Below are 15962 nucleotides of genomic sequence, written 5' to 3'. Positions count from 1 at the left end.
AATAAAAATTTCTGATAATCACTAATTATCAGAAATGTAAAGAAAAGGAACACTAGTGCACTGTTGATAAGAATGCAGATTGACTCAGCCATTGTGGAAAGCAGTAGAGTTTCCTCAAAAATTTAGAAATAGAACTGCCCAGTGGTTCCACTTCTAGGAATATATGTGAAGAATCCCAAAACACCAATTCAAAAGAATATATGCATCCCTATGTTTACTGCAGCATTATTTATAATAGCCAAAGTTTGGAACCGGCCCAAGTGTCTATCAGTAGATGAATGAATAAAAGGCTATGGTAGAATTACACAATGGGGCTACTGTTAGAAGATATTAAGAATTGTCTTTGTAGATTGGACTTGAAGATTTTTTTTTCTTTTTTCCCTTTAAAATTCTGTAGTGCTCATAAATCAAATGCATTATTTTCATAAGAGAAAAAGAAACCTGTTTAACTTACAACAGTTAATATTCATGGTGAGGAAGAATAATAAAAAATGGGAGAGGCCCTGGCCGGTTGGCTCAGCGGTAGAGCGTCGGCCTGGCATGCAAAAGTCCCGGGTTCGATTCCCAGCCAGGGCACACAAGAGAGGCACCTATTTGCTTCTCCACCCCTCCCCCCTCTCCTTCCTCTCTGTCTCTCTCTTCCCCTCCCTCAGCGAGGCTCCACTGGAGCAAAGATGGCCCCGGGTGCTGGGGATGGCTCTGTGGCCTCTGCCTCAGACGCTAGACTGGCTCTGGATGCAACAGAGTGGTGCCCCAGAGGGGCAGAGCGTCGCCCCCTGGTGGGCATGCTGGGTGGATCCCGGTCAGGTGCATGCGGGAGTCTGTCTGGCTGCCTCCCCGTTTCCAGCTTTGGAAAAATGAAAAAAATAAAAAGGGAGATATTTTTCCTATTTAAGCATTAATTCTGAATATGAATATTTTGTCAAAAACAAATCTCACACATTAATAACAAGACTATTAATTAAACAACCATTAATAAAATATCATTAGTTAAAAGACTACCTATAATGTGTGAATGGAACTGGATTTATAATGTATATTACTTTTTAAGCAGAATAATCCAGATTATTTTAAAATAATCTATAATTAGAATTAAATTATGAATGACAGAAAAATATGCAATTGAGTATCAGATCTTGGTATTAAACATAAGAAAATAGAATGTATTTCCAGAAATACAAGGATTCATATTGGGGAAATAGTTTCATTGGCTATAGAGTTTAATAATTCTTCTATTAAGCCCCTTATAATAAGGAAAATTGTAAGTAGATACTGGGAGTTAATTATATATTTAGTTTTTATGGAGCCAAACTAGACAACACATACATATACCCACATTTTACCTATAAGAAAACAGAAGCCTGGAGTGATTAAATAAATCCCTAGTGACTATTCATGCCGTGACCTAGTTTATGCATTTAACTATTATATTAAAGTTAACTACATTGACTCAATAATCCTTTATCTCTATTATAAATACTGCTTTCCAATTCTTTTATTGTCATTTAATTGTTTCTGTAATAAATTAAAATGAAACATAAACTCATAGTGTTCTAAAAACAGTGAAGGACTTGCAAAGCAAACTAATTTATAGTGTTGCCTTTAAATAGCTGTAATTAAAACATTTAAATATACAACACCTGCCTTTAGATATAATCAAATTTTTTCACTGAACTCCGCTAGTGCTTTACAATAGGTTAATAACAATCAAAAGCATTATTCATATGCTGTCAGAACATATAAAATTACAATTTATTGCAAACCCTGAACTACTCTTTTACTAAAACAGATTTAATATGCGAACTGGGTATATGAAAAATAAAAATAAATTATGTAATTACCCATAATTTAACTCCAATTAAAGAAGCATGTCTTAATTCTACAGAATACACTTTTTTTTTTTTACAAAGACACAGAGAGACAGAGAGAGAAGGACAGATAGAATTAGACCAGAAGGGAGAGAGATGAGAGCATAAACTCTTCATTGCAGCACCTTTGTTTCTCATTGACTGCTTTTTCATATGTGCCCTGATGGGGGGCTACAGCAGACCAAATGATCCCTTGCTAAAGCCAGAGCCTCTGGGTTCAAACTGGTGAGCCTTACACAAACCAGATGAGCCCGGGCTCAAGCTGGCAACTTCGGGATTTCGAACCTGGGTCCTCCACATCCCAGTTTGATGCTCCATTCATTGTGCCACCGCCTGGTCAGGCTCTACAGAACACACTTGGGCATATATGTGTACATGTGCAGATGTATTCACACACCTGGAAATTTATTTAATTTTGAAATTATTAAAGGATTGGTCTGAATATAGGAGGCCAATGAAAGTACTCATCAGTATGAATTAGATATATAAACAACTGTAGGCACTACCACAGTCACAAATATTACAGATGAATTACAGTTATTTTAGAATCTGATCACATTAAGACTAAGACATTTATCATCACTGTTCAATCTAGTCATATTTTTAAAGCAATATTTTTGAGAAAGCTATTATATTTCCTTTAAAAGTATAAAGAGCTATTGAGCTCTAGAGTTTATTTTGTCTTTTTTTTTTCAAACTATATGGGGTTAGTGGGAAGGATATAAGAAATACTGGGGATGAATTGTAATTTACGTTTTATATTTGTAAATAATCATGGTAAAGTGCTCAGACCTCATGGCTTTATATTTTGTTGCTTCTAAAGGGGAATGGCAGTTCTGTGTTGTCTTAATTAAAAGTTTCAGTAGCCATCTCAAAGGTGGCAGTAGCAGTAAGGAATAGTAAACCTTATTTTGTTTTATGACCTAATAAAAGAACCAACTTAACTACCATGTGATGTCTTCCATCAACATTTAAGATCAAAGAGCAGAGTGAAATTACTATAATTTGGACTTTTGGAAAAGGACAAGAAAACAAGTGAACAATGGAAATTTCAACTGACCGATGATGCTAATTAGTACAGACTGTATTTGCAACAAAAGGAGAGCTTCCCCAAAAAAAGATATCACAGGACATGAAAGATTAAGAATGACATCTACCAAGGACATGCTGGATTAAGCAGAAGGTCAGTGTACACATCTGTAATTAATGGACAATCTGGAGAAATAAATATGCCTTTTTTGATAGTCTAAATCTAAACCTAACCAAAGAAAGCAGTAAGCATGAAAAATAGATCTTTCTTAGCCACAATGCCAATAAATATAATTTCCTCAAAAAATTTACAAAGCAGAGAGTCTGAAATTTTGTTTGTACATTTGTTTTAGAAATATCAAACGATGCTTTTATTCACCTATTTACATAGAGGAAATGAAATTTTTATTTTAATTATTTTTATCTAAAGAATACCATGTACTTTTTTACCTTTCACTTTTTAAAGGACAGTATTTAAAATAATATATCTCTCAGGCTACTTCATTGTATCCAAAAATATGCCCTTCTTGGATTTCCTTCAAACTGTTGCCTAACCAGTGGCTATAAACTCTTGCAGTGACAACTATTATCCATTATCCAGCATTTGACATGCCAGCTCAACATCACTATATTAACTTACTTTCGAATTTTCTTACTCCCTGTGGGGACCTCTCTCCTAAGATTGATGAGGTGCAACACAATGTTTAAACTGCCATCCTGACATGACAAACAGCAAGAATGGTCCCTGCACAGAATGGAGGCGGGAGGGCAAAGGAGGGAGAGAGCCATCGTATGTCCTGGAATACAAGCTGCCTCACACACTGGCTTTTCAGGGCAATTAAAACTTTGTTTCTCAGATTTTACACTCAGTCAAACACAGCATATTCTTCAGTGAAAGGGCCCTGAAGTTTCGCTGGTACATATTGAAAATGCAACAATTAGAGAAGAATTGAACTTTTGTCCCTCAGACATTTTAGAGAAGCTAAGATAAAAGTTGCTGCTCCTCTCAAGTTTAAATACATTGAGACTCTAATCACTACTTCTAATTCCCCAAATGGTGACATCACTTACTTTTTCACTATCAAATTCATTCTGGCAGAGCTAGGGTAATAAAAACCATCATATTCTAATTTTCAGACAGCTTGATAGAACCAATGTTCTTAGTATAGATAAAGTATAATGAAGCACTTTTGTTCCCATAGGAAAGTCTTTGACTCATATGCTCTGATGCCAACTAGCCTCCACATCTGCTGTTTCACCATTGATAGCTGTAACTTGGCATGCAAAACTAGCGTCTGATGAAGCAGCTTTACTCAAAGGCGTCATTTTATTTCTTGAAATGGGAACATGGTAAAATGGTGTGAGTTTCTGCAGGCCTTATGCAAATCCTGTAATAAACCATAGAATCAGGCCTCACATACAATAAGTTGTGTGTTAGATGAGGATGGGGAAGGAGACAACCCTCGGGTAAAAACAACCTCCTTACTATACTAATAAATTAAATGCATAATAAATATTGGTATAAATATTTATTTTAAAGATAATGAATTAATATCAAAACCATATCTGACACTACTAAGACTATAACACTTTTAAAATACCAACTTTATTTTATCAAACAAAATATTTTCATTTAATCTAATGGTAGCAATAATTTGTTACCCATAACCAATAGCTTAACATTAATAAAGAAAATATAATTTGGGAGAATTACAGAAATTATATGGCTATAATAACCTTTGCTAGGACACATTTTTTAGATTACTAGAAAAGTTGTCTTGGTGAAAAACCCACAGCCAACATCATAATTAATGGGCAAAAATTAAAAGCAATCCCTCTAAGGTCAGGAACAAGGAAGGGGTGACCCCTTTCACCGCTCTTATTCAACATAGTTCTGGAAGTCCTAGCTACAGCAATCAGACAAGAAGAAGAAATAAAAGGCATCCAAATTGGAAAAGAAGAAGTAAAACTATTATGATTTGCAGATAATATGATACTGTACATAGAAAATCCTAAAGCAGGAGTCAGGAAACTTTTTGGATGAGAGAGCCATGAATGCCACATATTTTAAAATGTAATTCCATGAGAGCCATACGATGACCCATGTACCTTACACATTATCCAATAAAAATTTGGTGTTGTCCTGGAGGACAGCTGTGATTGGCTCCAGCCACTCGCAACCATGAACATGAGCAGTAGGAAATGAGTAGATTGTAATACATGAAAATGTTTTATATTTTTAACGTTATTATTTTTTTTATTAAAAATTTGTCTGCAAGCCAGATGCAGCCATCAACAGAGCCACATCTGGCCTGCGAGCCATTGGTTCCTAACCCCTGCCCTAAAGTCTCAGTCAAAATACTACTGGACCTGATAAATGAATTCAGCAAGGTGGCAGGATATAAAGTTAATACACAGAAATCAAAGGAATTTTTAAACACCAAAAATGAACTATGAAAAAGAGAAATTAAGGAAACAATCCCCTTCACTATTGCAACAACAACAACAAAATAAAGTACCTAGGAGTAATTTAACCAAGGAGGTTAAAGACTTGTACTCAGAAAATTATAGAACATTGATAAAAGAAATCAAGGAAGATATAAACAAGTGGAAGCATATACTGTGCTCATGGTTAAGAAGAATAAACATCATTAAAATATCTATACTACCCAAAGCAATTTATAAGTTCAATGCAATACTAATTAAAATACCAATGATATACTTCAAAGATATAGAACACATTCCAAAAATTTATATGGAACCAAAAAAGAACATGAATAGCCTCAGCAATCTTGAAAAAGAAGAATAAAGTGGGAGGTATCACACTTCCTGATATTGAGTTTTACTACAAGGCCACTGTACTCAAAACAGCTTGGTGCTGGCATAAGAACAGGCATATAGATCAATGGAACAGAACAGAGAACCCAGAAATAAACCCACACCTTTACGGACAATTGATATTTGACAAAGGAGGTAAGAGTATACAATGGAGTAAAGACAGTCTCTTTAACAAATGGTGTTGGGAAAATTAGACAGCTACAGGCAAAAAAATGAAACTAGACCACCAACTTATACCAGTCACAAAAATAAACTCAAAATGAGGATAAAAGACTTAAATGTAAGTAGTGATACCATAAGCATCTTAGAAGAAAATATAGGCAGTAAACTCTGACATCTCTCTTAGCAATATATTTGCTGATTTATCTCCACTGGCAAGTGAAATAAAAGACAGGATAAACAAATGGGACTATATCAAACTAAAAAGCTTTTGCACAGCTAAACACAATATAAATAGAATAAAAAGACGAATCACACCATGGAGAACATATTCGACAATACGTCTGATAAGGGGTTAATAACTAAAATTTATAAAGAACTTGTAAAACTCAACTCCAGGAAGACAAACAATCCAATCAAAAAATGGGCACAAGAAATGAATAGACACTTCTCCAAAGAGAACAAACAAATGGCCAATAGACAGATGAAAAAATGTTCAACATCACTAATCATTAGAGAAACGCAAATTAAAACCACAATGAGATACCACCTCACATCAGTCAGAAAAACGCTCATGAACAAAACAACACACAATAGGTGCTGGCGAGGATGTGAAAAAAGGGGAACCCTCCTGCATTGGTGGTGGGAATGCAGACTGGTGCAGCCACTGTGGAACACAGTATGGAGATTCCTCAAAAAATTAAAAATCGAACTGCCTTTTGACCCAGCTATCCCACTTTTAGGAATATATTTCAAGAACACCATAATATTGCTTAAAAAAAAGAAATGCACTCCATGTTTATTGCAGCATTGCTCACAATAGTGAAGATCTGGAAACAGCCCAAGTGTCCGTCAGTGGACGGGTGGATTAAAAATATGGTACATATATATAATGGAATACTATGAGGCCATGAAAAAGAAGGAAATATTACCTTTAGCAACAACATGGATGGACCTGGAAACTATTATGTTAAGTGAAATAAGCCAGGCAGAGAAAGAAAAATATCATATGAGCTCACTCATTTCAGGAATCCAAGAAACAATGTGAACTGAGGAACAGAATTAAACCTGAAGGGAAAGGGGAGGGAGCTGTTGGGAGGAGGATTAGGGAGATGTTGAGGGGAATATGTGGGAGGGGGGATTCAATCGGGGTGACACTAGATTCTATGTAAACTCAATAAATTAAATTGAAAAAAAGAAAAAAAGAAAAGTTGTCTTGGGAAATAAGGAAAGCATCAATGTTAACAAATAAAAATGTAGTAATAATATTAAACATTATTCTAAAATGATGTTCAGAGGCCCTGGCCGGTGGTTCAATGGATAGAGCTTTGGTCCCATGTATGGACATCCTGGGTTCTATTCTCAGAGCACGCAGGAGAACAGATTATCTGTTTCTCTTTGTACCTTACTCCCTCTTCTCTCCCTCATTTCCTCCCACAGCCAATTACTCAATTGGTTCAAGTGTGGCCCTGGATGCTGAGGATAACTCAGTTGGTCTATGTGCCAGCCTCAGGCATTAAAAATAGCACAGTACTAGAGCATCAGCCCAGAAAGGGTTGCCAGGTGGACCCCAGTAGGGGCACATGTGGGAGTCTGCCTCACTATCTTCTTTTCTGTTAAAAAAATTAATAATAATACAAATAAAATCAACTGACTGCTCAGATACGTATATTGATGTTCAACTGGATAGTTTTAAAATATTATTTCATTCACTTAAGTATGTAAAAAAATTCACATAGTAAATTATCCACAAACTTTAATGCATGAAACAAATAAAAATCCAAAATGAATAACCATAAGGTTATTGCTTAATTAGTAACTCACAAGCAAATTAGCAAGAATAGTTTTTTGCCTTGGAAGCTTAATTATATTCTATTTACCATCACTCAAATTAGAGAAAAATGTCATATTTGAAGAGCATTTTGTTTCTGTTTAAAGCTACAGAATGATGAATATTAAGAAATCCTCAAGTGACACAAAGAAAATATCATTTAGAATTGTGTACTAATTTGTCCCCATCAGTTAACGTATGTACACTTTTTTTTCACAAGAAAAGGTGTGACAATAGTTCACTAAATATTATAGAATAATGCTACTATAAGCTCAGACAAAAAAATTACATGAGTTCAAAACTCCAACTGTTGCTCAGAACCTAACAATATCTACCTATAAAGTAAGGTATTTTATCTCTTCTTAATCTACTTCCCATCAGTTAAACACAAAAGTCATGTAACAGCCCTACAACTATAATATTCCCTTCTTACACGTCTCTTCTCTAATTTTCTCTCCATTCCTCCATAATAAAATAACTTGCAATAAAGGCTTATAAAGGAAAAATGAATATATTCATTTCCCAGGACCCACAGAACATATACTTTATCAACTTTTACTCAGAGGTATAAACAAAAGTCAGAAGTTAGTCCATCACACTTCTCTGAGGAAGGAGAAACCTCTAACCTTCATACTGCTACATGGCAATTCTCATGCATATGTATTAGGGGCTTCAGAAATGGTGTCAAAATTAAAAATGTAATTAGATTCTTCACTGTCAGCAAATCTCTAATGAAAGGGCTTTAAAAACAATTCAGGTAACTAATTCAAAAGAAGTAAGAATGTGTTCAGCAGATTATTTCATTCCTCTATTTGATATTTTGTGGGGTCTATGTTTCAGAAGAGAAAAATACTCACCTCAATATAAAATAAAGGGAAGTTCATGCAACCAGTTATTAATCATTGATGTCAACAGTGAAAGTAATGTTCAAATTTCAAATTAAAAAAACTCTCTATACACAATAGAATCACCAATGGAGGTAATAAAAACTCAGGTGCCTGGGGTGCTACCTCAAGATGTTTTTGTTTATATTTGTAGAAGGGCCAGTGGCCTCAGTATTTGCTAAATACTCCCCCAAATGATTCTAGTGTTCTAATGTGCAGATGAAAAATACTGGCTTAAGCAAATGGATATTGTAAATATGTGTGAAATTTCGCAGATGATACCCTCAAATAGGAACAAATAATGACTCTATCCTTTGAAAAAAATTGATATAAGCCCTGGCCAGTTGGCTCAGCGGTAGAGCGTCGGCCTAGCGTGCGGAGGACCCGGGTTCGATTCCCGGCCAGGGCACACAGGAGAAGCGCCCATTTGCTTCTCCACCCCTCCGCCGCGCTTTCCTCTCTGTCTCTCTCTTCCCCTCCCGCAGCCAAGGCTCCATTGGAGCAAAGATGGCCCGGGCGCTGGGGATGGCTCTGTGGCCTCTGCCTCAGGCGCTAGAGTGGCTCTGGTCGCAACATGGCAACACCCAGGATGGGCAGAGCATCGCCCCCTGGTGGGCAGAGCGTCGCCCCTGGTGGGCGTGCCGGGTGGATCCCGGTCGGGCGCATGCGGGAGTCTGTCTGACTGTCTCTCCCTGTTTCCAGCTTCAGAAAAGTGAAAAAAAAAAAATTGATATAAAAATTAAGAATACTTTTTATCAGAGAGATAAGATTGCCTGTTATTGACAAGACTGTATTTGCACAGATTTACATGCTCTCCAGTCCTGCTGGCTGCAGCTCAGCCACGCCTCCTGCAGTTCCTGTAGGTAAAAGATTGGCCTTATAAGTTGAAGTAGTGCTTTGAACTGGTTATCCTGATAAAATAGCCAGTTTCACCAACTTTGCTGGGCTTTGACATAGAATTTTTTATGTATATATAGGTAGGTACACCTATCACCAAATCAAAAATTGTAGTTACAAAACTTTGATAATTTAAACGTGTTCATGGTTTTTCCACTCTTAAATTGATTTCTAGGTACAGACACATCACCCATATAAAACCCAAAAGTGAAATTTAAAACTTCTTTTAAATTATTGAGGAGAAATGGAAAGTGACATTACTAAACATAAAGTGATTCCAAGTTAAAAATAAAAAAATGACCTGAAAACAAAGCTATATAATGATTTAATCACACTTAAAGAAACAGGGCAATTCACACATGGGTAAATATTAAAGCAATGATTCTGGTACTTACTGAAGTACTACTATGAATTTCTAAATATTATATTGTCAAAGAATTTCCTCTGGATAGTGACGAAAAGTGATTAGAATATGTGTAAGAGTAAATAAATCACACAAACAAGGACATACCCAATTTCTATCCATTTGCAGACAATTATTGAACCACGCTTTATGAAGACCATACTGCACTGGGGATTTACTAGAAGAGCCATAAAAGGCATTATAAACCCTATACAACTATAAACTATAAAAGAATAAATTTTAGAGTTCTAATGCACAATATAATGATTATAGTCAACAATACTATTTTATAAACTTTAGACTTGCTAAGAGTCTAAATCTTAGTTGTTCTTACCAGAAAAAAGAAATGATACTTATGTGATGTGATCAAGTTGTTAGCTAACATTATGATCGTAATCATTTTACAATATATAAATGTATCCAATCCCACATTGTGCACCTTAAACTCACACAATATTATGTCATTTTATCTCAATAAAAAATAAATACATTTAAATAAAAGTAATTTTTAATGATATTTCTCAGCTTCAAAAACTATTTCAAGTCAATTTCTGCATATGTAAAATAGGTCTTTTAAAATGTTTTACCACCAACACAGCAAGAGAAAATAAACACTGCTTTCAGAAAATACTTTACAATGTGAAAAGTAGACAATAGATATCATATTAAGAATTTATTTTTTATTGTTTAAATCTTTTCATAATAAATACCTCATGATTGCATTACCACAACTGTTCTACATAAAAAATAAAAATTATGCTTTGCAGAAATTAAGAAAAATATGAAAAATGTCTAATGAATAGTGTTTTTCTAAATTCATTAAGTACATTTGGTAAACTGTCCCCCTTTTTACATTCTATCTGTCAGTTTAAAAATTACTTATGGTCTTTTGGCACTTAAAAAGCAAAAATCACTGAAGCTTCAAAAAAATCATTACAGGCATGCCACAAAAGTAATTCAGGATTAAAAACCTATACTGTCACCGTAGCAAATTTAATTTCAGAAGACCATTGAACCTATAAGCTCAGAATAAGAAGCACACTATAAGAAACATGTCATAGCTGTATCTATCCTAATGGCTTAAGGCAAATGTTTTAAAATTTTAATATGATCAAACATTTGAGGTCACGGGATTGAACCAAAATGACTAATGCACTTAGTTCTTCTGAATGGTGATGGTTATGCCATGATATCTTTGGCTATTGCTTTCATTCTTGATAGTATGTGTCCCTTGGTTATTGCTTTCATAATTAATAAGTCACTTAACCTCTCTATGGCCCAGTTTCTTCATCTGTTAAATGAGCATAATGATAATTGCTTTTTTCCTTCCTTAGGGGTTGAAGTGAAGATTAATGAGCTGGCATTTAGTCTGTACTTTGAGTTCTCTTAAAGAGGAAGCCTATGCACAAAGAAAGAGAGAAAAAGCAAACGAACAAGCAAAGCTTCTACATTGCTAGGTGCCAAAAGATAAAGCCCCCTCCCAATGGATTAATCCCCTTGTTTGTATTCATAACACTATAATCTATACTTTGAAGTAAATTGACTCATAATCCATGGTTAAAATGAAAATGTAATAGAACACTACATATTTTGAAGAAACATTTATAGCTTTCTATGGAATAGTAAAATTTTATAAGTAATCACACATTCTATCTAAAACTTTCTGTCACAGGTGTCCCATCAATTAATGCAGTAGTCACTGTTCCAATGGATAAGTGTACAAAATTTGGTAAAAGAATTGAGCTGTTGCCATAAAGAAAATGTAAATATGTAACACTGATTTAGGGTCACATGGCAGATGACAATAAAATCATTAGAAAAGGCTGGGAAATTGGAAATCTGTGAATATATGGACACATAATATTTTTAAGTTGCCTTATAGTAATTTGAAAGATGGAACAATACACTTTTAATTCTTTAGACTTGGCCAAAAAATATCCAGACAAAATGCAAAATATTTAGGCATTATTAGCTGGTTATTTTTAGCTACATAGAAACAGTAGTAAAAGAAAGGGATAGAATATTAACAATACGAACAACAAAGAATGAGGAGAAGGAGGTAGAGGAAGAGAAGGGAGAAACTAATTTAGAGATGTTAGCAAACACAATTTAGAGGTAATACAAAGTGAGAAACTGCATGATTGGGTTCTGAAAGTGTTTCTAATCTTCAGTGTTCTAAGCATGTAAAAGTTCTCAAAATTGTGCCAACATAGTGTCAGGCCTTAATTAAAGATCAAATTAATCATGTTGCCTTAAGGTGCTTTGTTATTACCTCTGAAAAAATTAGGACAAACTTTGCAAATTTTCCCCTCTAGATAAAAGCCTTCTAGTTCAAAATAGCAATGATTATGTTTTGAGACACCTCTTAAACAGAACTGTGAGTTTGGGTTTCAGATTATAAATGAACTCAGATATATTTACAGGCCATAACGATTTAGCAGAATGTTATTGGCAAAACCATTGATCCTGATGTAAAAGAAACAAAATCTGTTCAAAATGTAGAATGTTTTTGGGCCAACAAGTTTCTAGGAGGAGGAAAGCTCGCTTATAAACTAAATACAAGTTTATATTACATACCACTAAACAGTTGTAGTTGTCTATAAGCTAAATTACTGTGGCAATAAATAATTAATACAACCCAAACAATATGCAGAGTCTGTGCTAAGAACTAGAGATCCAAGCAGTGTATCAACCATCTCACATTATCACAAAAAGAATGATGAATATGCTATAATAAAATATTTTCAAAAACTGAGAACACATTCACATAACTTTTATTTTGGTATATTGTAATAATATTCTATATTATTATTAGTTATTGCTATTTATCTCTCTCACTTTGCCAAATTTATAAACTGTCATATATATGTTTGCATTAAAAAAACAGTAAATAAAGGGTTTGGTACTATCTGAAGTTCTGAACATTCATTGAGGGTCTTGGAACATATGTCCCATATAATTTCAAAATACATAGTCTAAAAAGAGCTACTAATTTTTTTCCCACAGACTTTTTAAATTTTCCTTATGAAAGTATTCCCTTTACCTGAGAGCAATTTAAATTAGAGAAACATGATGTGATCTCTTTAAATTTATTTTAAAATTATTAATCCAATTAATGGTAATAGAAACATAATTTACTTGAATATCTTTAAAATCATTTCAATTCTCAAATTTTTAAACTAGCCATGTATTCTAGTAATAGCTATGAAGTTTTTACTAGGGGCTTAATATATCATGAACAGCTTTTATTTAATATTCAACAAATATTGTGAGAATGGTCCTATTAGTCATTAATTTAGAAATCAACAGTCAGAGGTTTATAAAAGTGAATGTCTTATCTAAAGACAGCAAATAGGTGGCAGAGCCTGATAGGTTCAGGTTTCTCTGATTTCATAGCTGTTTTGTTTGTTTGTTTTTTATTCCTAACAACTATTCTAAATTGCAGAATATATTTTCAGAAGTATTAAGTGATTGACATTAGATATTTGAATCTACTTCAATGTCCTTTCAATATGTGGCAGAAATTTATTTTAACTATTTATTTTTAAAATATCTTATTTATCTCTTTTAGAGAAAAGAGAGAGAAGGGATGAAGAGCAGGAAGCATCAACTCTTAGAAGTTGCTTCTTATATGTGCCTTAACCAGGCAAGCCCAGGATTTGGAACTGGTGACCTCAGCAATCCCAGGTGGAAGCTTTATCCACTGCATCACCACAGGTCAGGCTGTGGCAGAAATTTTTTAACAACCATAAAAAAGAAAATGAATCTCCTTTGATACCATCTATTTTTGGATGACTATATTCGTACATGGGAAAAAACTAGACATTTTAGTTAGGCCAAGGCCAGGAGAGAATCTGTAGAAATTGGATAACTTGAGTCACGGGTTACATAGAAAAAGATGATTCAGCATCACTTTGTAAATATAGGGATTCTCAAAAAGACCAAAACATAGGCTCTGGCTAAGTTATTTTTAAGCATGAAATATGTGTATAATAATTCTCCTAATCTTTATATTTTACATAAAAATATATTGTGTTTGTTTGCTTGAAAGCATTTTGTATAGTGTTCAGCCCTGGGGTGAGATTTTAATTCTACTACACCAAGTCCCCAAATTCCTAAAAGGTTTTGATCTATCCTTATTTGTTTTATTTCTTCTTCTGCTTTTTTTAATGACATTTTCAACTTTACTAGGCAGTGCCAGACTGTTTTCCAAAGTGATGGCATCAGCATATCGAAGTTCCAATTACTCTTCACCTTTGCTAGCACTTTCTCTGGTAAGATACTATCTTCTGTAGAGTGACCAACATGTAGTGCAATTTCTGGCACCCAATAGGCACTTGATGAATGTTTAATAAAATAGTTTATTTTATAGTTTGAGTCAATTATTTTAAAAGAATTCTCTTCTACTGAATATTTATTTGTACTGCAAATTGCATTTGTGTGAACAGTGAAGGAAAACACCAATACTTGCCCAACTTACAAAGAATTAAGAAATATTTGGTAAAATATATATAAAAGCAATTACAAGGTCCTAAAGTTAAACTTGATATACTCTGGCCTAATGAGGTCAGCTGGTGTAAGGAGAAAAATAATAAAGAGGAAGGCAAGACACTCTATCTGCCTGGAACTTGGTACAACTACACCTTTCATTTAAAATGTTCCACAGGGCTGTCCCTCTGGAAACATTGTAAGTTCAAGAGGGTAGGTCATTTGCATTCAGACTCTGACATCCAGAATATTAAATGGATGAATGGACAGATAACAAGAGCTTCTTTTGGCTCTTTTCTTTAAGCCATTTTTTTTTTTCTTTTTCTGCAGGCTTCTGAATGAATAAACCTTGTCTCACCTTAACAAAGAAATATATTTAGAGAAATATTATTACATGTAATCATTCTGTTCTTCTGGAATAGCCAAGCCTTGTATCAATTTTTAATAAATATATTGCATTATCTGTTTTACATTCAAAGATAAAACTCTTTTCGGAGAAATAATGTTACCTTTGTGCAGACTTCCTCAAAACAAAAATAGAATACTTATAAAGCAAAAAGTCCGGTATTAAAATGTTTTGCTTTCATGGCTATATATTTTGTTGTAATCTTCTCCAGCCCTGAGGAATATGGTATCGATTGCTGGACATGAATAACTGTGTCATTATGCTCTTACATTCATTAATAAAGATCTGTTTGTTTGCATTCTATCACTTTAATACATTAATTTTAGATAACCAATAAGACTTACCTTAAAAAAGGTCATGGTTGCGCCATCCTCCACTGCGCCATACTCTATCTTGGTTTGTTTAGCTAAATCATCGGCAGAGTCAATAGGGGATTCCATCCGCTCCACTGTCAGAAAGGCGGCTAAGTTAGCAGTATACGAAGAAATGATGATAAGTGTGAAAAACCACCAAATGCCTCCCACTATCCTGGTGGAGAGAGCTTTGGGCATGAGCTCAGAACCTAACAGAGATTTGGGGGAAAAGGTGAAACGAATACAGAGAATTTGATCAGCAGTCAGGTACTTTTGGTCACAGTGGCAGAATGGAATCACTGTGTAATAAAAGCTTTATTCAGATTTACATATTGCTTTAGTAAGCAAGCAACAACCATCGGGAATGCAGCAGCTAACTGCAGTTAGTAGGCAGTCTCTTAGGACACTTGTGTTTAAGTATAGTGACAGGAGACTCAAGTTCTTTCTGAGAGAGGGTGAACATTAAAAACAGTGAAAAACCTTTATAAAATAGCATTAGGAGAAAAAAAAATCTCTCTAGTTTATTAACCATATGCACAGTGTTTCATATTCTTGTTAGTTATGTGGGTATTAGAAGAAATAATAACATGATGGATCAAATTCACTCCTTAGCATTTTTCATGTGCATGAAGCTCCAAAACATTGTCTATCTTGTCATTTATATCAGTAATGTATAATAATCAAGTAATTACAAAACCCACATTTCTTGAGATTAGGGTTGTTAGTCCAGTTTTTATTTTAAAGTAAGGTAGTAAATTATTTACTATGTATAAACAAATGTCTCCTATCACTATAGTTAGCATCAA

General features: G+C 34.3%; 1 protein-coding gene across 2 annotated transcripts in view; it reads right to left on the bottom strand.

Annotated features, from left to right (window-relative positions):
* The window catches only part of GRIK2 (glutamate ionotropic receptor kainate type subunit 2), a 696770-nt gene that overhangs the window by 115873 nt on the left and 564935 nt on the right, over positions 1–15962 (bottom strand). For both annotated transcript variants that reach the window (XM_066254474.1, XM_066254481.1), the window contains one exon: positions 15148–15365. In XM_066254474.1, the coding sequence (XP_066110571.1) occupies positions 15148–15365 (218 nt within the window). The remainder of the gene's footprint in view (positions 1–15147; positions 15366–15962) is intronic.

Source organism: Saccopteryx bilineata, chromosome 1 (assembly GCF_036850765.1).
Source record: "Saccopteryx bilineata isolate mSacBil1 chromosome 1, mSacBil1_pri_phased_curated, whole genome shotgun sequence".
Classification (NCBI taxonomy): Eukaryota; Metazoa; Chordata; class Mammalia; order Chiroptera; family Emballonuridae; genus Saccopteryx; species Saccopteryx bilineata.
This window is presented reverse-complemented; position numbering and strand designations above follow the sequence as displayed.